Genomic DNA, 24187 nt, shown 5'->3' with positions numbered 1-24187 from the left:
TCAAGACTCCATTTTCAATAGTTTCCCGGAAGATCATATTACATCAGACTATAATTATTTGATTAACATTTATAAGATAACTCAATCTTTATTTACACACAATCAGTTGTACAATTAGATGTATACCATGTGACTTGAAGAACTGCCTTACATTAAGAACTGGCTTACATAAAGTCAGCTCTCAAAGGCAAATTATGGCTCAACTCTCGTGTAGCTTTTGTATGAGGATGACAGTGATCAGTATCGTCCCATTCGGATTGGATGCTGGACCCCCTGCTTCTTCCTGGGCCACCTGAGTGGAACTCTGGGTTTGGCACTCATGTAGTCGCTCTGGGAACACTCCACTCTCCTCAGTCTGAGCTGTGGATCAAATTCACAGAAAGAGGTGGAGAGTGAGTAGGGTGAGCTGTGTATATGTATGCAGTTGTAGTTGTATATAACTGTTTCCATGCATCATTTATGTTTTAAATACATATACTATATTGCATTATTTGACTTTTTTTTGTGACAGTTAAACTGTATTTTTTTGCTTATTTTGACTTTATTTTTGACTTTTCTCTTTGACCGTCATCTCAGCCCCTTCACTCCCACTTGTCTCCAGTTCCACATCCCAACCCTCAATTTCCCTCAGCCCATCCCACCTATCTCAGCGTGCCACCCTCTTTGTATTTCTTTGCAAGATATCTTTCAACTATGCTGTGATGTTTAACATACACTTTTGAATCTATCGAATAGAATCCACAGATTGCGAGTTGAAGATAAATACTTTTACTAAGAGTATTAGTAAATGACTGACCAGGTCACTCCAAATCTCCCAACAATGCTATTTCTAGGGTCAATTTTAGATTGTTATGCTTTTCAGCCATTCCTGAAGCTTAGACCAGCAACCGTCTACTTGAGGGCAATACCAGCACAAATGGTCTATGGATTCTGTATCCTCACATCAAAATCTGCAGAGCTGCGATGGTTGTATGCCCCAAATATTCCAAATTTTGTTGTTGGCAAGAATTCTGTACAATCATTTTAGATTTGGGTATGTCATTTTGGGCGAAAATTGAAAAAAAGGGTCCGATCCTTTAAGAGGTTTAACTGAAGCGCACAAAATGTTGAATCTTGCGTTATTTTATTTATCAACTCGTCGTTTTATACACAGTACCAGTCAAAAGTTTGGACACCTACTCATTCAAGGGTTTTTCTTCATTTTTACCATTTTCTACATTGTACAATAATAGTGAAGACATCAAAACTATGAAATAACACATAACCCCCAAAAAATTCAACAACTCAAAATATATTTTATATTCTTCAATGTAGCCACCCTTTGACTTTATGACAGCTTTGCACACTCTTGGCATTCTCTCAACCAGCTTCATGAGGAATGCTTTTCCAACAGTCTTGAAGGAGTTCCCACATATGCTGAGTACTTGTTCGCTACTTTTCCATCACTCTGCGGTCCAACTCATCCCAAACCATCTCAATTGGTTTGAGGTTGGGTGATTTGTGGAAGCCAGGTCAACTGATGCAGCACTCCATCACTCTCCTTCTTGGTCAAATAGCCCTTACACAACCTGGAGGTGTCATTGTCCTGTTGAAAAATCACTGATAGTCTCACTAAGCACAAACCAGATGGGAAGGCGTATCGCTGCAGAATGCTGTGGTAGCCATGCTGGTTAAGTGTATCTTGAATTGTAAATAAATCAGTGTCACCAGCAAGGCACCATCACACCACCTGCTCCATGCTTCACTTTGGGAACCACACATGCGGAGATCATCCATTCACTTACTCTGCGTCTCACAAAGACATGGCGGTTGGAACCAAAAATCTCAAATTCGACTCATCAGACCAAAGGACAGATTTCCACCAGTCTAATGTCCATTGATTGTGTTTCTTGGCCCAAGCAAGTCTCTTCTTCTTATTGGTGTCCTTTAGTCATTTTTTCTTTGCAGCAATTCGACCATGAAGGCCTGATTCACGCAGTCTCCTTGGAATAGTTCATGTTGAGATGTGTCTGTTACTTGAACTCTGTGAAGCATTTATTTGGGCTGCAATCTGAGGTGCCGTTAACTCTAATGAACTTACCCTCTGCTACAGAGGTAACTCTGGGTCTTCCTTTCTTGTGGCGGTCCTCATGAGAGCCAGTTTCATCATAAGCGCTTGATGGTTTTTGCGACTGCACGCACTTGAAGAAACTTTCAAAGTTCTTGACATTTTCTGGATTGACTGACCTTCATGTCTTAAAGTAATGAAGGACTGTCGTTTCTCTTTGCTTATTTGAGCTGTTCTTGCCATAATATGGACTTGGTCTTCTACCAAATAGGGCTATCTTCTGTATACCAACCCTACCTTGTCACAACACAACTGATTGCAGCAAACGCATTAAGGAGGAAAGAAATTCAACAAATTAACAAAGCACAACTGTTAATTTGCATTCCAGGTGACTACCTCATGAAGCTGGTTCAGAGAATGCAAAGAGTGTGCAAAGCTGTCATCAAGGCAAAATAAAATATTTGTTTATATATATATTTGTTTATATATACTGCTCAAAAAAATAAAGGGAACACTTAAACAACACAATGTAACTCCGAGTTAATCACACTTCTGTGAAATCAAACTGTCCACTTAGGAAGCAACACTGATAGACAATGAATTTCACATGCTGTTGTGCAAATGGAATAGACAACAGGTGGAAATTATAGGCAATTAGCAAGACACCCCCAATAAAGGAGTGGTTCTGCAGGTGGTAACCGCAGACCACTTCTCAGTTCCTATGCTTCCTGGCTGATGTTTTGGTCACTTTTGAATGCTGGTGGTGCTTTCACTCTAGTGGTAGCATGAGACGGAATCTACAACCCACACAAGTGGCTCAGGTAGTGCAGCTCATCCAGGATGGCACATCAATGCGAGCTGTGGCAAGAAGGTTTGCTGTGTCTGTCAGCGTAGTGTCCAGAGCATGGAGGCGCTACCAGGAGACAGGCCAGTACATCAGGAGACGTGGAGGAGGCCGTAGGAGGGCAACAACCCAGCGCAGGACCGCTACCTCCGCCTTTGTGCAAGGAGAAGCAGGAGAAGCACTGCCAGAGCCCTGCAAAATGACCTCCAGCAGGCCACAAATGTGCATGTGTCTGCTCAAACGGTCAGAAACAGACTCCATGAGGGTGGTATGAGGGCCCGACGTTCACAGGTGGGGGTTGTGCTTACAGCCCAACACCGTGCAGGACGTTTGGCATTTGCCAGAGAACACCAAGATTGGCAAATTCGCCACTGGCGCCCTGTGCTCTTCACAGATGAAAGCAGGTTCACACTGAGCACATGTGACAGACGTGACAGTCTGGAGACGCCGTGGAGAACGTTCTGCTGCCTGTAACATCCTCCAGCATGACCGGTTTGGCGGTGGGTCAGTCATGGTGTGGGGTGGCATTTCTTTGGGGGGCCGCAGAGCCCTCCATGTGCTCGCCAGAGGTAGCCTGACTGCCATTAGGTACCGAGATGAGATCCTCAGACCCCTTGTGAGACCATATGCTGGTGCGGTTGGCCCTGGGTTCCTCCTAATGCAAGACAATGCTAGACCTCATGTGGCTGGAGTGTGTCAGCAGTTCCTGTAAGAGGAAGGAATTGATGCTATGGACTGGCCCGCCCGTTCCCCAGACCTGAATCCAATTGAGCACATCTGGGACATCATGTGTCGCTCCATCCACCAACGCCACGTTGCACCACAGACTGTCCAGGAGTTGGCGGATGCTTTAGTCCAGGTCTGGGAGGAGATCCCTCAGGAGACCATCCGCCACCTCATCAGGAGCATGCCCAGGCGTTGTAGGGAGGTCATACAGGCACGTGGAGGCCACACACACTACTGAGCCTCATTTTGACTTGTTTTAAGGACATGACATTAAAGTTGGTTCAGCCTGTAGTGTGGTTTTCCACTTTAATTTTGAGTGTGACTCCAAATCCAGACCTCCATGGGTTGATAAATTGGATTTCCATTGATTACTTTTGTGTGATTTTGTTGTCAGCACATTCAACTATGTAAAGAAAAAAGTATTTAATAAGATTATTTCATTCATTCAGATCTAGAATGTGTTATTTTAGTGTTCCCTTTATTTTTTTGAGCGGTGTATATATATATATATATATATATATATATATATATACCCTGTGCCATGGAATCGGTACATCAAAAATCTCTTCCCAGCTATTTTGCAATGTGTATGGCACAGCTGTCAACATCCTGGTCCTCAAAATACAGGTATTTTATCAACCAGCACATTTGAGTTCAACAATATGTGTTGTAATATTTGTTCTATCTTTTCTGGGGGATGAAATCGAAATTGTAAACAGCTCTGCATTGCTTATTTGAAAAAGAGATACTTTGAATAAGGTTTCATTTTCAATTCATTAATTAAGGCCATTTTGAAACAAGGGATGTGCTTTACTTTAATCTACTTGAGAACCATTTTGGGTCTAAGTAAAACTTTTGTATAGGTAAAGCTTTTAGAGGTTTAGTGATTTTATATTTTATCATCTCAGCCCACCCAGTTCATATTCATTATATAGATAAGCACGTTTTATCTTGTCCGGTTTAGCATCCCAGATTAAGCTAAATATTTTTTGCTCATACAGTATGATTTGAAAAACAAGCCATCAGGAGTAGGTAGCTATGACTAAGGAGTTAATCAAGGTAATTTCTCCTTAAATAGACAGGTATTTACCTCTCAGTGGACTAAATAGTTAATTGTGCATTGAATTCATGCCAAGGCTTGCTTATATTTTTTTCATCACAGGAGGCAGCAACTCAAGGATGTAAGACAAGTTACCCTCTCTCTGAGTAAAGGAAGCAAGATGTCACTCACCCGGATGGCAAAGGCGATGACAGTGACAGCCAGACCATAGATGATGGTGACCCAGAACCCCAGCACCCATACCCAAGCAGGGACACCATCATCTCCAGAGCCTTCACATCCCACAGTCTTCCTTGCCTGGCACTGGAGAGCTGACCAACCAATCAAAGAGAGAGATAGATATGTGAGTTTTAAGCTTGAAGGGGCAGTTTTCCGGATCCAGATTAAGCCTACTCCTGGAGTAACTTCGTTTTTCCATTGAAAATACATTTCAAGTCCAGAAGTAGGCTTGTATAGGTTCAGGAAACTGGCCAGTTTGGCCTTTTAAGTGTAAATAGATCATTACAATATACTGTGTGTGTGTACAAAACATTAGAAACGCCTTCCTAATATTGAGTTACACCCGCTTTTTCCCTCAGAACAGCTTCAATTTGTCACCGCATGTACTCTACAAGGTGTCAAACATGCTACAGGGATGCTGGTCCATGATGACTCCAATGCTTCCCACAGTTGTATCAAGTTGGCTGGATGTCCTTTGGGTGGTGGACCATTCTTGATACACATAGGAAACTGTTGAGCGTGAAAAACCCAGCAGCGTTGAAGTTCTTGACACACTCAAACCGGTGCACCTGGAACCTAATACCATACTCCGTTCAAAGGCACTTAAATCTTTTGCCTTGCCCATTTACCCTCTGAATGGCACACATACACAATCCATGTTTCAAATGTCTCAAAGCTCAAATATCCTTCTTTAACCTGTCTCCTCCCCTTCATCTACACTGATTGAAGTGGATTCAACAAGTGACATCAATAAGGGATCATACCATTCACCTGGTCAGTCTTTGTCATGGAAGAGCAGGTGTTCCTAATGTTTTGGACACTCAAGTGTATATATTTCTGTAAATCAAGATATAGCATTTTGTGCATGCCTGTGCTCACCCGTGTGTATTTGTGTGTGCTTGTGCTTGCATAGATCAGTTCCTTTTGAAGTAAACATACCTTCAACCAGGACCAAGGTCTGAGGCTCGTCAGGTACTTTCTCAATGGGAGGTGGGTACATGGGGTGCCCCTCACAGGTATAGACTCCAGCACGCTCCGTGGTCATTCCAGAGAGGACAAAACTGACCGTATGGTCCTGTTTGTTCACCCTCAGCCCCAGACCCTCCCCAACAGGACTCACGGTCTCTGTGGAGTTGTGGTTGTGAGCATTGTCGTGAGTGTGGTTGCCAACCTCGACCAAGCCCAGGTAAAGGTGGAATCTCATCTCTTCCTGGTCCTTGCCTGTCAGGTTGGGGCATCTGACGGATGCAGTGCCGTTGACAGACACATGGACCACATTGAATGTTCTGAGCTTGTCTGGTGAGAGAAGGTCAAAAGTGAAACAGAGGCAGTCAGTTGTGTGCGTTATATCAGAGGGAAGTAGACAAGGGCCCTGTTTTAATACTTCCCTCCTTCTTTTCTTGAAGAAATCACTGATCTGACACTAGCCTGGGTGCCAGTCTGTTTCTGCTCACTTGCCATTAGATCCATTCAGAGCACCGTCTGGCGCTTACAGAGCTTGCTTAAAGACACATCCCACTGGGCAGAAATTGGTTGAATCAATGTTTCCACTATCAAGAAAAAATAACTTCTAACAAGCCAGAACCTGGAAATACCATCCAACACAAAATTGAGTGAGTAATGTTAAGTCTGAACTTATTTTATGAAGCCAAAAAGTAATAGACAAACTCTAGGTAATTTTGTTATAGGGCTACCAAACTGCTAGGAAAGACTGAAATTAGCACTGTAGTGTGAAGTGAAAGGTGTGAAAACTCTTGAGCCTAACAACCGCAGGTGAGTTTCACAGCCCCTCCCCACCCAAATGCAGAGGCCTTTGAAGCCCTCTCCATCTGTGCAGAGAAAATATCCTCGTCAGAATTCCCAAAATACTACAGCCACAGGACAACTTTGTTTGGGCATTGTAAAGGACCATTCGCCGATACTGAAAAGATATAGCTAGCTAACGACCTCCTTTTCCACGTGGAAAAGACGAACAGAGACTTTCTAGCTACGTTAGCTAGCTTGCTGGGATTTTCTACAAGGAATCTGCCTCCCGAAAAAAGCTTCTCATATGTAAGTGGGTGTGACACCTACTCCCGTTGCCTGCTGCGCTGCTCCTTGGATTCCTCCTGGCGATCTGTTCACCGTCTGCCCTGGCCTGTCTACCCCTGTCTGGTATAGGTACCCCCGCCACACTCCCTCCTCTCTCCCAAGCTTTCGTCGCCTCCAGCACACATGCACTGTTGAGGCGAGTGACTCAACTTACAATGGCAAGATTTTCATATTTTCGCTTGTGCTTTATGCTATTTACCTCATGACTCCTGCGTGTTTTGTTGACTATGAACTTGCTTGTTTACCAAACCGTGATACAGTCTGTTTGTTCCCACACTCGGGACTCTGACTCTTTATTGGTTACACAGACTCTTGGCCTCCCATCCTATTCTACCCACCTCTCGCCGACTTTGTATTCATGTTACCTGATGAAATTGCTGTACAATATGATCTTGTTGCCATCTAATGCACATTCAAATGTTAGAAATCAACTGCTCTCCCTGTCCTCTGCCGTGACCTGATTGTATTACTGCTGATTATATCTGTAGATGTGCATGGACACTCTGGCCCATCTACTGTTGCTAGCCTCAATTCTGAATTGTGCTCTATCTGCTTCACTGATTTCTGCTCTCGTAAAAGCCTGGGTTTTCTGCACATTAACACTAGAAGTTTATTACCTAAAATGTATCAATTGAAAGTGTGAGTTCACGGCTCCAATCCAGATGTGTTGGTCATTACTGAGACGTGGTTAAGAGTGTTTGGAACACTGATGTTAACCTTTCTAGAAGACAAATCTTCTATAAGACAGATCATCCAAAGGTGGTGGAGTGGCAATCCTTACCAAGGAACAACAACGGTGCTTGATTTGTCTCCACCAAGTCTGTCCCCAAACAATTTGATTTGCTGGTTTTAAGCATTACACTTTAAAATAACTCTTTGTTGACTTGTTGCTGGATGCTATCGTCCTCCATCAGCACCGGCCAGTACCCTGCCTGCCGTAAGCTCTCGCCTGGCCCCTTACACCAAGTCTGAATTTGTCCTGCTAGGTGATCTAAACTGGGACATGCTTAAACCACCTGACCAAGTCCTAAAGCAATGGGACTCCCTAAATCTCTCAGATTATTACCAATCCCACAAGGTATGACTCCAAACATCCAGAAAAGGCTACTCTCCTTGATGTTATCTTTACAAATAATCCTAATGGGTATAAGTCTGGTGTTTTCTGTAATGACCTTAGTGATCACTGTTTTACAGCCTGTGTTCATAATGGCTGTTCAGGGAAACGACCTGTCCTGACTTGTCATAGACGCTTGCTAAAAAACTTTAATGAGAAAGCCTTCCTTCATGATCTTGTAAAATGGTATAGAATCAGCTCGAAGACAATTGGACCTTCTTTTTTGATATTTTCAGTGGTATCGTTAACAAATACGCACCCATAAAAAAAAAGAATTAAAAACAGGTTCCGCCCCTGGTTCGACCGTGATCTGGCAGAGTTACTCCACCTCAAGAATTCCATTTAGCGAATCGCTCGGCACACGTATACTCAGGCTGACTGGCTCTCATTCAGACAAATGAGAAATAAGTGCACTTAGGCTATCCGGAAGGCCAACGTTAGTTACTTTAAGGAGCAGTTCTCTCTCTGTGGGTCTAACCTCAAGAAGTTTGGGAAAACGGTTAAATAATGTTCCATAATGTTGATGATGTGGTTGTTACTGAAAAGGAGCACATGGATGAGCTCTTTAATCACCACTTCAAGTCAGGATTCCTATTTGACTCAGCCATGCCCCCTTGCTCATCCAACATTTCCTCATCTCCCACCCCTTCTAATGTGACTATCCCCGAAGCTCCTCCATCTTTTTTTCCCCTGCCCCGCTACTAAGTTTCTCCCTGCAGGCGGTCACTGAGTCTGAGGTGCTAAAGGAGCTCCTTAAACTTGATCCTAAAAAAACATCTGGTTCAGATGGTTTAGACCCTTTATTCTTTAAGGTTGTTGCCCCTACATAGCTCAAGTAGTAGGAAGCTCTCTCATCCATTTATATGCAGATGATACAGTCTTATACGCAGCTGGCCCCTCCCTGAATTTTGTGTTAAACGCTCTTCAACAAAGCTTTCTTAGTGTCCAACAAGCTTTCTCTGCCCTTAACCTTGTTCTGAACAAAACAAAGGTCATGTGGTTTGGTAAGAAGAATGCCCTTCTCCCCACCGGTGTGATTACTACCTCTGAGGGTTTAGAGCTTGAGGTAGTCAACTCATACAAGTACTTGGGAGTATGGCTAGACGGTACACTGTCCTTCTCTCAGCAGATATCAAAGCTGCAGGCTAAGGTTAAATCTTGACTTGGTTTCCTCTATCGTAATCACTCCTCTTTCACCACAGCTGTCAAACTAACCCTGATTCAGATGACTATCCTACCCATGCTAGATTACGGAGACGCAATTTATAGATCGATCGGCAGTTGAGGGTGCTCTCGAGCAGTTAGATATTCTTTACCATTCGGCCATCAGATTTGCTTCTTATAGGACACATCACTACACTCTATACTCCTCTGTAAACTGGTTATCTCTGTATACCTGTCGCAAGACCCACTGGTTGATGCTTATTTATAAAACCCTCTTAGGCCTCACTCCCCCCTACCTGAGATATCTACTGCAGCCCTCATCCTCCACATATAACACCTGTTCTGCCAGTCACATTCTGTTAAAACCTGTTGGGGATAGGGGGAAGTATTTGCACAGCCGGATAAAAAACTTACCCGATTTAAACTGGTTACTACTCTTGCCCAGAAACAAGAATATGCATATAATTAGTAGATTTGGATAGAAAACACTCCAAAGTTTCTAAAACTGTTTGAATGGTGTCTGTGAGTATAACAGAACTCATATGGCAGGCCAAAACCTGAGAAGATTCCATACAGGAAGTGCCCTGTCTGACAATTTGTTGTCCTTCAGTTGCATCTCTATCGAAAATACAGCATCTCTGCTGTAACGTGACATTTTCTAAGGCTTCCATTGGCTCTCAGAAGGCGCCAGAAAGTGTAATGGGGTGTCTGCGGTCTCTGGGCGAAGTACAGCAGCTCTGTTTGTGAGTGGTCAGCCTGGGAACAGTGAGACTGAGAAGCGCATTCATGAGAATTCTCAATTTTTTTCTTTCAGCCTTTGAATGAATACAACGTCGCCCGGTTGGAATATTATCGCTATTTTACGAGAAAAATAGCATAAAAATTTATTTTAAACAGCGTTTGACATGCTTTGAAGTACGGTAATGGAATATTTTGAATTTTTTGTCACGAAATGCGCTCGCGCATCACCCTTCAGATAGTGACCTGAACGCACGAACAAAACGGAGGTATTTGAATATAACTATGGATTATTTGGAACCAAAACAACATTTGTTGTTGAAGTAGAAGTCCTGGGAGTGCATTCTGACGAAGAACAGCAAAGGTAATCCAATTTTTCTTATAGTAAATCTGAGTTTGGTGAGGGCCAAACTTGGTGGGTGTCAAATTAGCTAGCCGTGATGGCCGGGCTATGTACTCAGAATATTGCAAAATGTGCTTTCGCCGAAAAGCTATTTTAAAATCTGACACCGCGATTGCATAAAGGAGTTCTGTATCTATAATTCTTAAAATAATTGTTATGTATTTTGTGAACGTTAATCATGAGTAATTTAGTAAATTCACCGGAAGTTTGCGGTGGGTATGCTAGTTCTGAACATCACATGCTAATGAAAAAAGCAGTTTTTTTTATATAAATATGAACTTGATTGAACAAAACATGCATGTATTGTATAACATAATGTCCTAGGAGTGTCATCTGATTAAGATCATCAAAGGTTAGTGCTGCATTTAGTTGTGGTTTTGGTTTTTGTGACATGTATGCTTGCTTTGAAAATGGCTGTGTGATTATTTTTGGCAGGGTACTCTCCTGACATAATCTAATGTTTTGCTTTCGCTGTAAAGCCTTTTTGAAATCGGACAATGTGGTTAGATTAACGAGAGTCTTGTCTTTAAAATGTTGTAAAATAGTCATATGTTTGAGAAATTGAAGTTATAGCATTTTTGAGGTATTTGTATTTCGCGCCACGCGATTCGCCCAGGGAGGTTAAAGGTCCCCAAAGCACACACATCCCTGGGTCGGTCCTCTTTTCAGTTCGCTGCAGCTTGCAACTGGAACGAGCTGCAAAAAACACTCAAACTGAACCGTTTTATCTCCATCACTTCATTCAAAGACTCAATCATGGACACTCTTACTGACAGTTGTGGCTGCTTTGGGTGATGTATTGTTGCCTCTACCTTCTTGCCCTTTGTGCTGTAGTCTTTGCCCAATAATGTTTGTACTGTACCATGTTTTGTGCTGCTACCATGTTGTTCTGCTGCTATGTTGTGTTGCTACCATGTTGTTGTGTTGCTACCATGATGTGTTTCATGTGTTGCTGCCATGCTGTGTTGTTTTCTTAGGTCTCTCTTTATGTAGCGTTGTGGTGTCTCTCTTGTCGTGATGTGTGTTTTGTCCTATACTTAAATAAATACAAATATTTTTAATCCCAGCCCCGGTCCCACAGGAGGCCTTTTGGCTTCTGGTAGGCCGTAATTGTAAATAAGAATTTGTTCTTAACTGACTTGCCTAGCTTAATAAAAGGTTAAAAAATATATATATATATATACACACACATACATATATGTATGTGTGTGTGTGTGTGTGTGTGTGTGTGTGTGATGACGTTGAATGTGTTGCTAAGCATAAGAGTATTTTTTTCAACCTAACTTTTTTGGGGGGGGGATTTCATGTTGAATTCACAACCAAATGTAAATCCCAACTACAAGTTAATATCACAACTGAAAACCTGACATCTCTAGCAAACAATGAAGCGACAGGCAGCAATCTCAAGGGGATTCAAACGATTCAGATTGCTTTCACTTTGATCTTGCGCACACATGGACACACAGCTTTTTTTTTAATGTGAAATTTCTGGACTTTTTGGGGAGGAAAAATGTATTCCCATTCAAAATCCTATTTACCCTAACGCCTGACCATAACTTTTAAACCTAAAATAGCATTTTAACAAATTCAGGACATTATCAGGTTTTCCTACCTTGTCAGGACATTCTGGTGACTTGTGTAGGAAATATAAAACACACACAGAGGAAATAGCTTCTGAGGCTGAATCCTGTAGTACACTATATTGTACCTAGCCCCAAATCTGGATTATTCATATTTCATTATTTGTAATTTGAAAGTATTTTAACCCACACATTGAACATGTTCCGTGAGAGAGAGCGAGATTTCATAAAGTGGTGGAGAGAGGCAGTCACAGAACTGTGTGGAATAGAAAACGTGAGTCACTTAGTTTCATCCCTGTCACCACTGCCTATTCATTTCTGCAAAGTCCTATCAAAATTAGAAAACAGCCAATTCAATGCATTACTTACAGTTGAAGTAGGAAGTTTACATACACCTTAGCCAAATACATTTAAACTCAGTTTTTCACAATTCCTGATATTTAATCCTAGTAAACATTCCCTGTCTTAGTTCAGTTAGGATCACCACTTTATTTTCAGAATGTGAAATGTCAGAATAATAGTAGCAATCCTCCCCCTTTTTCCTCCAAACATAACGATGGTCATTATGGCCAGACCAGAGGACATCAGACCAGACGTTTCTCCAAAAAGTACAATCTTTGTCCCTATGTGCAGTTGCAAACCGTGGTCTGGCTTTTTTTATGGCGGTTTTGGAGCATTGGCTTCTTCCTTGCTGAGTGGCCTTTCAGGTTATGTCGATCTAGGACTCGTTTTACTGTGGATATAGATACTTTTGTACCTGTTTCCTCCAGCATCTTCACAAGGTCCTTTGCTGTTTTGGGATTGATTTGCACTTTTCACACCACGGTACGTTTATCTCTAGGAGACAGAACGCGTCTCCTTCCTGAGCGGTATGACGGCTGCGTGGTCCCATGGTGTTTATACTTGCGTACTATTGTTTGTATAGATGAATGTGATACCTTCAGGCGTTTGGAAATTGCTGCCAAGGATGAACCAGACTTGTGGAGGTCTACAATTGTTTTTCTGAGGTCTTGGCTGATTTCTTTTGATTTTCCCATGATGTCAAGCAAAGAGGCACTGAGTTTGAAGGTAGGCCTTGAAATGCATCCACAGGTACACCTCCAATTGACTCAAATTATGTCAATTAGCCTATCAGAAGCTTCAAAAGCCCTGACATTATTTTCTGGAGTTTTCCAAGCTGTTTAAAGGCACAGTCAATCAACTTAGTGTATGTAAACTTCTGACCCACTGGAATTGTGATACAGTGAATTATAAGTGAAATAATCTGTCTGTAAACAATTGTTGGAAAAATTACTTGTCATGCACAAAGTAGATGTCCTAACTGACTTGCCAAAACTATAGTTTGTTAACAAGAAATTTGTGGAGTGGTTGAAAATCGAGTTTTAATGACTCCAACCTAAGTTTATGTAAACTTCCGACCTCAACTGTACATAGACCTGCTTATTCTATTCATAATATAGCTGCAGTCTAGATGTTAAAGCATATCCACATCTGTAATTGGGATTTAACTGCACTCATTTGAGTAATGTGTTGGAGAGATCCAAACCACTGCGACTAGCATCCACACCTGATAAAACCATGCAGCTTGGTGAGCATTGCAACCTTGAATCATCTGCAACCCTTTGATTGGGCAACCTTTTGTTCTAGTTATCAGAATGTTCTGGTAGTGCTATGGATCATGCCTGAGGTGACATTTGTTGATACTGAGAATATAGATGAACGTTAATGACAAAGTCCAATGGTGAAACATTCAGACAAATGTAATAATTTAGAGCTGAAACGATTTCTTATTCTACCTGACTGACATTTATATCTGTTCTACACAATACTCTATGAACATTCTATAACATTGCACCCTACTAAACAGGCTCAGATCTTACCTTTATAGTTGTGGGAGCTTATCATGTTGGCGGCACTGGAGAGGCAGAGGGAGAGGAGGATCGTGGGTATCCAGTAAACGTTCATCTTGAAAGTTCTCAGTTTTGTCGTGAAACTGAAGCTCCCCTGATATCCCTTTACAGTGCACAACAATCAGGGTAAATGTGACAATACACTGTATGCCAAACAGACTGAGACAGTGACTGCTCTGCTCTACCTAAACATACAACACATGCTCCTCACACGATGACAGCGTGCATCTCATAACATCCTTCCCTGTCACTTCACTGTGAACAACAATCTGGCCCTCGTCGACTGTAAGCAACTCTCTCTGCTGCACATCTAGCAGGGTGACTGACTGCACAGAGTTTACTCTTGAGTAAAAAACATCCGCACTCTGAGGCAGTGCACTCTGAACTTCACAAAGTTTACGACCTCTACCGGTGTGACCTTTGATGGGCTTGGAACCTGGTATCGCATTACTCATGTTTGATTTTGTCCTCCATATCATATTTCACTGATTCTGGTAAAACTCGCAGAGACCAACCCAGGTTTCTCTGTTGCTATGTGACTGTCTCCTGCGACAGACAGTCAGGAAAACGTTGATATTATCGCAGAGACGGGAGTATTACATCGAATCGTATCACCATACATCTTGTGGTCACAGTGTAGGCCAACATTTCCTGTTTGTCATGATTATTCTGTGCAAGAATTTTCCAGAGACACTTCATATCATACAGGTATCTTCATTGGAAATATAGTGTGCTATAGTTTGTTTGGGGAGAGTGGAGAGATTTACTAATCTCCTGCACACTACAGCTATACACACACACACACAGTCATGTCATGCATACATACATTTTTGGTGTGGGTGGCCCCAGCGGGAATAGAACCCACAGTCCTGGGGTTGCAAGCATCATGCTCTACCAACTGAGACTCAAGAGAGTGGAGTCTTCCCAGAGTGCCTACATGAACACCAAACCCAGAGCTTCTCCCAACACGAACACACACACAGGAGCGGACTGGGATAAGAATTCGGCCCTGGCATTTTATCAACACCAGCGAACTCACAATCGCCCCCCCAGGTTGGCCACAAGCCATACACACACCCCATCCCCACACACCTTACATAGTCACAGGCAGAGGTGTTGACAAATAACATTGGCAGTACAGTTCAGCATTTATCAACCATTTATATTCTAGTGACTGGCACGACATGTCCCTCCTATTTTAACCAGCTCATGTTTAAAGCAAATACAATATGTAAGAACACCACTGGTGTCACGTCCTGACCCTTGTAAGAGGTCATTTTCCATAGTAGAGTGGTCAGGGCGTGACAGGGGGGTGTTTTGGGTGTGTTTTGGGGTTTCTGTTTCATTGTGGGGTTCTAGATTTCTATTTCTATGTTTTCCTTTTCTATGCGTTGGCCAGGTATGGTTTCCAATCAGAGGCAGCTGTCTATCGTTGTCTCTGATTGGAAGCCATACTTAGGTAGCCTGTTTTCCATGTGTGGGTTGTTAATTTTTGAGTAGTGTTTGCCTGCTCTGCGTTACGGCTTTTGTTGTTTTTGTTATTTAAAGTGGTTGGTGTATTGCATTTTAGTTTCACGATGAATAAAAAGATGTGGAACTACGAACACGCTGCGTTTTGGTCCGATCCTTCAGAAAGCCGTGACAACTGGAGATACAACTAACTCATCACTATAACTGTGCCTCTGCTCTAGTCATTTCATTTTCCTCCTTCTTGTGCTGTCTGTCTCAGTATCTTCTCTGCAGTCACACTGTGCTTCTTCTTGTTCTCCATCTTTCTGTCTGTCTGCTTAAGCCTTATCTGTTATAAAAGCGACGCTAACGACATAGGCTCTATTGCAAATTAGTGCCTGTCATATACTGAGTATACAAAAGATCACAAACATCTGCTCTTTCCATGACATAGACTGACAAGGTGAAAGTTATGATCCCTTACTGCTGTCACTTGTTAAATCCACTTCAATCAGTGTAGATGAAGGGGAGGAGACAGGTTAAATAAGGACTTTTAAACCTTTAGACAATTGAGACATGGATTGTGTATGTGTGCCATTCAGAGGCTGAATGCGCAAGACAAAAGATGTATGTGCCTTTGAACAGGGTATGGTAGTAGGTGCCAGGTGCCCCGGTTTTTGTCAAGAACTGCAACGCTGCTGTTTTTTTAAAACGCTCAACAGTTTCCCATGTGTATCAAAAATGGTCCACCACCCAAAGGACATCCAGCCACTTGACAAATGTGGGAATCATTAGAGTCAACATGCACCAGCATCCCTGTGGAACGCATTCGACACCTTGTAGAATCCATGCCCTGACGAATTGAGGCTGTTCTGAGGGCAAAAGGGGGTTCAACTCAATATTAGGAAGGCGTTCCTAATGTTTAGTATTGTAACGTGCGTCGTATAAAGGGGACCAAGGCGCAGCGTGTTGAGTGCTCATCTTTACTTTTAATGAAAACACTTAAACAAAGAAAACAAAACGACAGCCAACAGTTCTGTCAGGTTATGCTAACAAAACAGAAAACAACTACCCATGAAAGCAAAGGGAAAAACAGGCAGCCTAAGTATGGCTTCCAATCAGAGACAACGATAGACAGCTGCCTCTGATTGGAAACCATACCCGGCCAAAACATAGAAAAACAAAACATAGAATGCCCACCCACCTATAACACCCTGACCTAACTAAACAGAGAAAACACATCTCTCCTAGGTCAGAGCGTGACAGGTATACTCAGTGTATGTGTTACCTGAATATACACATACCTTAAAGACATGCTCCAGAAGTTTGGCAAATAGTAAGTCATTTTTTAAACCTCCCACTTTGGCCTGGATGTGTCAATGTGTAGTTCATACATGCAGAATTACTGTCTTACCTCAATTAGCCATGAAATCCTTAGTTTGAAAGTGACTGTTTTGTGGAAGCTGTGCCATTTTCCCTACATTTTCCCCAACGTGGATGTAGTAGCTCTAAAAATGCTTAGTCCTGACTGGTTCCACCCCTTCCATGCTGATCGGGGCATCATAAGCCACCTTAGGTTCATCTTGTGGTTATGTGCACCGGGTGTTGTTTTACCCCCAACCTGGCTTAGTTTCCCAGATGCAAGGATGATTAGAAGCAACGAGGGGTTTGTTTTACTCCTCCAGGTTATATCTATCTCGGGTCACACACACCAACTCAGTCTATAGAATGCAGGCTGTAGGTTTTTATCACCAAGTCATCATAAAGCTCAAGCCCCAGAGGCCCAAATCAGTCCCACAGACACTGATGAGTACTCATCAAAGCGATTCGAAGAATGAACAGTATTATAACATAATCTTGTAATTTTTCCACCATACCCCTTTTATAGGTACTATACTACTTCCATATATACAGTGCATTCGGAAAGTATTCAGAGACCCGTTCCCTTTTTCCACATTTTGTTACGTTACAGCCTTATTCTAAAATCGATTGAATTACTTTTTTCCCCTCATCAATCTACACATAATAAACCAAAATGACAAAGCAGAAACAGTTTTTAAAAAACATTTTTGCAAATGTATTAATTAGGAAAATCAGAAATACCTAATTTAAATTGAGCTCAGGTGCATCCTGTTTCCATTGGTCATCCTTGAGATGTTTTTACAACGTGATTGGAGTCCACCTGTGGTAAATTCAATTGATTGGACATGATTTGACAAGGCACACACCTGTCAATATAAGGTCCCACAGTTGACAGTGCCTGTCAGAGCAAAATCCAAGCCACGAGGTTGAAGGAATTGTCTGTAGAGCTCCGAGACAGGATTGTGTCGAGGCACAGATCTGATGAAGGGTACCAAAACATTTCTGCAGCAATGAAGGTCCCCAAAAACACAGTGGCCTCCATCATTCTTAAATGGAAGAAGTTTGTAACCACCAAGACTCTTCTTAGAGCCGGCCGCCTGGCCAAACTGAGAAATTGGGGGAGAAGGGCCTTGGTCAGGGAGGTGACCAAGAACCTGATGGTCACTCTGACAGAGCTCCAGAGTTCCTCTGTGGAGATGGGAGAACCTTCCAGAAGGACAACCATCTCTGCAGCACTCCACCAATCAGGCCTTTATGACCAGTCGGAAGCCACTCCTCAGTAAAAGGCACATGACAGCCCGCTTGGAGTTTGCCAAAAGGCACCTAAAGGAGTCTCAAACCATGAGAAACAAGATTCTTTCGTCTGATGAAACCAAGATTTAACTCTTTGGCCTGAATGCCAAGCGTCAAGTCTGTAGGAAACAAGACACCATCCCTTCAGTGAAGCGAGGTGGTGGTAGCATCATTCTGTGGGAATGTTTTCAGCGGCCGGAGACTTGTCATGATCGAGGGAAATATGAACGGAGCATAGTACAGAGAGATCCTTGATGAAAACCTGCTCCAGAGTGATCAAGACCTCAGACTGGAGCGAAGGGTCACCTTCCAACAGGACAACGACCGTAAGCACAGCCAAGACAGCGCAGAACTGGCTTTGTCTGTGAATGTCCTTGAGTGGCCCAGCCAGAGCCCAGACTTGAACCCATCTCTGGAGAGACCTGAAAATAGCTGCGCAGCGACGCTCCCCATCCGACTTGGCAGAGCTTGAGAGGATCTGCAGAGAAGAATGGGAGAGGTTTTTAAATGTTTAATACATTTGCAAAAATGTCTAACAAACTGTGTTTGTTTTGTCATTATGGGGTATTGTGTGTCAATTGATGAGGATTTTTTTTTTTTGCATAAGGCTGTAATGTAACAAAATGTTGGAAAAAGTAGAGGGGTCTGAATACTTTCCGAAAGTACAGTACTTGGTACAGTAACTGGTACCAGGGCTACCTTCAAACGAGTCATGTGAGGATTGTGGGCGTCTCTACCGACATGTTTGTGAGAGTCTCACCTTTCCAAAGAGGGGTCATAAGTGTGGAGCCCAAAATGTTTGGATGCTACAGACAGAAGTTGGCAGATCGGCAGTACCAACTTCAGACGAGTGCTGTGACGCTTGTGGGGGTAGAGCAGAACACCATGGGACCACGCAGCCGTCATACTGCTCAGGAAGGAGACGCGTTCTGTCTCCGAGAGAAGAACGTACTTTGGTGCGAAAAGTGAAAATCAATCCCAGAACAACAGCAAAGGACCTTGTGAAGATGCTGGAGGAAACAGGTACACAAGTATCTATATCCACAGTAAAACGAGTCCTATATCGACATAACCTAAAAGGCCACTCAGCAAGAAGCCACTGCTCCAAAACAGCCATAAAAAAAGCCAGACTACGGTTTGCAACTGCACATGGGGACAAAGATCGTACTTTTTGGAGAAATGTCCTCTGGTCTGATGAAACAAAAATAGAACTGTTTGGCCATAATGGCCATTGTTATGTTTGGAGGAAAAAGGGGGAGGCTTGCAAGCCGAAGAACACCATCCCAACCGTGAAGCACGGGGGTTGCAGCATCATGTTGTGGGGGTGCTTTGCTGCAGGAGGGACTGGTGCACTTCACAAAAGAGATGGCATCATGAGGCAGGAAAATTATGTGGATATATTGACGCAACATCTCAAGACATCAGTCAGGAAGTTAAAGCTTGGTCACAAATGGGTCTTCCAAATGGACAATGACCCCAAGCATACTTCCAAAGTTGTGGCAAAAGGGCTTACGGACAGCAAAGTTAAGGTATTGGAGTGGCCATCACAAAGCCCTGACCTCAATCCTATAGACAATTTGTGGGCAGAACTGAAAAAGCGTGTGCGAGCAAGGAGGCCTACAAACCTGACTCAGTTACACCAGCTCTGTCAGGAGGAATGGGCCAAAATTCACCCAACTTATTGTGGGAAGCTTGTGGAAGGCTACCTGAAATGTTTGACCCAAGTTAAACAATTTAAAGGCAATGCTACCAAATACTAATTGAGTGTATGTAAACTTCTGACCCACTGGGAATGTGATGAAAGAAATAAAAGCTGAAATTAATCATTCTCTCTACTATTATTCTAACATTTCACATTCTTAAAATAAAGTGGTGATCCTAACTGACCTAAGACAGGGAATTTTTACTATGATTAAATGTCAGGAATTGTGAAAAACTGAGTCTAAATATATTTGGCTAAGGTGTATGTAATCTTCCGACTTCAACTGTATTACATTATTATGTATGGAGATATGAAAGAACAGAGAAAAATTTCAGAACATGCTGTTAAATAAAACAACTAGTGTAAATACTAGTCTAAACCTCTGTATGAATAGAACACTAGTCTAAAGGAGGAATTTGTAATGTAACATAAATGTATAATGGGTTACTAGAGTTAAAGTAACATAATATTGAGTATAATGGGTTATTATGATGATCTGATGAAGTAAGAATAGAAAAATAATATACAACTTGCACACCCAAACGTAGACGTACATAAGTGGTGTTAAAAGTAATTCTGAGAAATGTTCAGAGTGGTTCCTTTATGGATCATTTGAGGTATGATAAGGTTAAAGCATTGTACGGGACTTGATTTACCTCTAACCAATAAAACTATAAATGTTTAGAAGATTTCCTCCACCCTGGTAATGCATTTTGAAATAAATGCCATACCCTGTTGAATATAACTAATGAATGTTAAACATTATTTTCAACTGCGTGTTATTCTCTTTGACATTTGTTTTAGAAGTCTGGATTTCCTGAATCCGGTAGTAATAATAATTTGTCATACAGTAAATAATTTGTCTGGATTTCCTGAATTAAAAATGTCCAAAACTGGTCTGTCCACTCCCAAGGTTATGGTGAAGCTGACCACAGATGGTGTCTAAATGTATGGAAGGGATAACTTTCCCAATAACAGTGTGAACCTCAGCCCCCCCCCCCAATGGCGAAGCAATGGCGAAAATGCCGTTCAGTATGGTTCTTCACCACTTCTACAGTGAGACCTGAGTCCGAGCCAGCAACCTGTACACAGCATCCAGTCGAAGCTATCAACTGCCTTTTCTCTCATGCCTTTTCTCTCAGGAGTGCGACATGAGTCCACGTGGAGTGAGCATGGAGAAAGATCCCATCCAAATGTCTCTCATGCTGCTGGTGTACTGGTAAGAAAATGGACAACACATAATGGACTGTAAAAGACAGTGGCGTCTCAGGTGAGAGACATTATCAAGGGCCATCCACTTTGAACATGTGCCATTGGGAAGACGAACTAAAACACTATCTGAAGAAAAACATGAAGAAACGCCAGGAAAGGAAGAATGAGTGCCGTGAAGGGGGTGGGGGAGGGAGGTGGCCTTAAATTTAGGCTTATCCAAAATTGTTTACTTGGGGTATCAGGTTGATTGTGGAGGTCTGCACACTGTGAAATGTTAAGTAATTTAGACTAAGAATGCATTGAAATACCAATCTGTCATTACCACAAATGGGGGCCATGACGAGAAAAGTTAATGCTGGAAAAATAAGTTCAATGTACATTCTGCCAGTGTCGGTGTGTGCTAAGTTGAGGGTCGTAAATTAAAGTGATAGAACCAACGTGAAGCACTAAGGACTGTCATTCTAAATTTGGGTTGGATCCTTTATCAATAGTTATAATTATGATTTGGAAAGGCGAGGCTTCTAGAGACAGAGATGTGCCCTAAAATGTGAGGAGAGCCACTAGATTGTAGCTTGGGCTAACCTTGCCCCAATCTCATTCTTATCAAGGTTGGTGTGAAACTGTTATAACGTGTTCTCTCTCTTCACTGTGAAATGTTATTAACATGCTGTATGGCGATCTGTGCCTCTCTGGCTGATAATATTTCAGCAGCTATCATGTTTTCTGCTCCTCCAGAAGATGGTGAAACTAATGTGCTGCCAACTCTGGATGAGCTCCCATTTCCCCTTGTAGATACAAACGATGAATAATGATTGAAGGTTGTTTTCGTTTAACAAGAATTGTTAAACGACAGGGTTTTATATTTTGACTAAGTTGATGTCCCAGAGACAGTTATTGAAAAACAGGTAAATCCAACCCGATTGTGGTAAGATATGGAAACAATGGTTAACATTGAGAGATTTATTCACCTCTCAATCTACAGATCCCTTGTGTATGTGTGTGTATTTTTGATACTCACTCCCATTAATAGAAGTATAACCTTTATTGTGATTATATATAGTATTACCATACTAATTGGATTGTACAACCCAGAATGAAGGGTTTGAAATTATGAAGTGTCTGGGTTTTTTTCTGTGTTGATTTCCCTTACTTTAACCTTTTTCACACGTACCAACAAACGGGTGTGATCGTTCTACAGTGGTCCCTGCAGCGTACGCTCAAACCAGTGTGATTAGAAGGCTTTTAGAATATCCATTTTCGATTGACGTAAACAATCAGCATTTGAGCTGGCCACACTGTTTTTTCACAGAAACATTTTGCACAAACACAGTCCTTACAAAGTTATGTCCAGAATGTGACCAGTTTATTTGTGGATGCAATGTTCAGACATTCAGAGAAGTAGCTACAGCATAACACAATCATCCAAACCGGAAAATGTAGGCTACATTTGTTCTAGTGCTAACTGAGGAAAGATTGACATAACACAAGCGGTCATATTTTTATAACTCTCGGCTGACAGAAACTACAATATGAATTAGCTAATAGCAATTGCTATTTATAATTAATCACATCACGGGTGAGCTCACCATTGATCTAAATAATTGAGTAAAACACTTTCTAGAAATCGAAAGTAATCCAATGACGGGTAGTTTGTGCCACCGCCATGTTTGTTTTTTCGCATCAACCAAAGATTATAAGAGGAGACGATGAGTTTGGTCTGTTTATAGTATGCATGTTGAAGGGGGTGTGTCATCTACGATCATTCACTTCCCTTCATTCCCTTCTGGAAGTTTACCCGAAAGATGAGTGAACCATTCCTTCACCTCATAACATCTTTGGTCTGACAGACGTTTATGTGACACCCAGAATGCATTGTATAATGTCAACAAACATGGCGCCGAACATAGCTGGCAAATAGCTTAGCTCATTATAATCAGTACAACCTTCTAAAAAGTATTTTACACACATCATAGGTGTCCATTACAATCTATGCAATAATCAGAATGCATTATTTGTCACCAGTACTTGAAAATGTGAATAAAACTGTAAATACATTACGCTCCATACATACATACGTACATACATATACATACATACTGTATACACCTACAGTAGAAACGACAACAAGATACAATTAAAGTTGGAAGTTGTATGTAAACTTCGGACTTCAACTGTATACAGAAAGTAAGAAACTTACTTTGATAGGAATGCACACATGTCCAAAGTTATTATTTGTAAGGAAAACAACAAGGCAATGCGAGCGCCAGCCAGAAAATGTTCAAAAATGTGCATACATGATCTGCGCAAACATTGGTGAAGTGCGTGGGCTCTCCTCAAAGAGAGAAGTTTGTCCGGCTCAGTAAAGCCTCAAACATAAATTGTCCACAATGCTGAAATGGGCTACTTCCATGTGAATTAATGAGGAGGCTGAATACACCTAAATTGAAACTGTTTTTAGAAAATACAACTTGTTAGAAAATAATTAGAAATTGACAAGTTGAAACATAGCCTATAGATAATTAGCAGGCAGTGAGTGTTAACTGTCCTGTTGCATAATAATCACATTTTAGAACAGTGAGTGCATTCTGACATCACGTGCATGAAACAACTCACTGGGGCGGCCGTTAAAGATATTTGGAACTCACAGTATGAAAAGGTTAATAGGAGTATAGAATATTATGATATAGAAGCTAAAATCTAAATGGTTACATTAAAATGTAATGATTATTATCACACAAGTGATGAGAGTGTGGAATGTGATGGAAATGTTATACTTGTGCTTTTCTATTTACCAATTTCTATGTTCTATGATTGTGCTTTTCTATAAACCAATTTCTGTGTTCATGCAAGTGACTGACTGAACAAATCCTCACTATCAGTATCTGCAGTTTGGCAGTACACCCAGACCTTGTTTTGAGAATGAAAGATATCTTAGTTTCAAGGTCTCAGCTTAGAGAGAAGAAGCCTCGTGAGGTGTTGGTCTGTCACATGTTATGTACCAGTATTGGTTGGTCACATGAACAAAACAAAATGGTAATGATGAATGAATTATGCTAAATCATGCAAATATAACTTGTCTGTGTATAGCCGTATATAAGACAACTGCTGGGAAGCCAGTTTTCATTACGCCCCTCTAATCAGGGACTGATTTAAACCAGGGACACTAGGTGGGTGCAATTAATTATCAGGGCAAACTGATAACCAGCTGGCTCCGGACCTTGTAGAGAAAGAGTTGAATACCCCTGGTCTAGACCATAGCTGTGTTTGAATACT

The 24187-nt window shown here is 41.8% G+C and overlaps 1 protein-coding gene across 1 annotated transcript; it reads right to left on the bottom strand.

Moving 5' to 3' along the window:
- Positions 1 to 54: 54 nt before the first annotated feature.
- Positions 55 to 14296, bottom strand: LOC115179297 (T-cell-specific surface glycoprotein CD28). The gene is made up of 4 exons (XM_029740693.1): positions 13867 to 14296; positions 5836 to 6192; positions 4849 to 4988; positions 55 to 360 (listed from the first exon to the last, which is right to left on the bottom strand). Exons 1-4 carry the CDS (start codon positions 13949 to 13951, stop codon positions 238 to 240), a joined length of 705 nt encoding a protein of 234 aa, XP_029596553.1. The 5' UTR covers positions 13952 to 14296; the 3' UTR covers positions 55 to 237.
- Between the last annotated feature and the right edge of the window lie 9891 nt (positions 14297 to 24187).

This window comes from Salmo trutta, chromosome 39 (genome assembly GCF_901001165.1).
Source record: "Salmo trutta chromosome 39, fSalTru1.1, whole genome shotgun sequence".
Classification (NCBI taxonomy): domain Eukaryota; kingdom Metazoa; phylum Chordata; class Actinopteri; order Salmoniformes; family Salmonidae; genus Salmo; species Salmo trutta.
Note: the sequence above shows the minus strand (reverse complement) of the source record. Positions and strands in the feature narration are given on the sequence as shown.

What these genes read in the sequence shown, in the direction of transcription:
- LOC115179297 (XM_029740693.1), bottom strand. Translation starts at nt 13,951, where the DNA reads ATGAACGTTTACTGGATACCCACGATCCTCCTCTCCCTCTGCCTCTCC. An exon ending in GACCTTGGTCCTGGTTGAAG is followed by an intron (nt 4,989 to 5,835) that starts GTATGTTTACTT and finishes TTGGTTGGTCAG; the next exon opens with CTCTCCAGTGCCAGGCAAGG. An exon ending in TCATCGCCTTTGCCATCCGG is followed by an intron (nt 361 to 4,848) that starts GTGAGTGACATC and finishes TTTGATCCACAG; the next exon opens with CTCAGACTGAGGAGAGTGGA.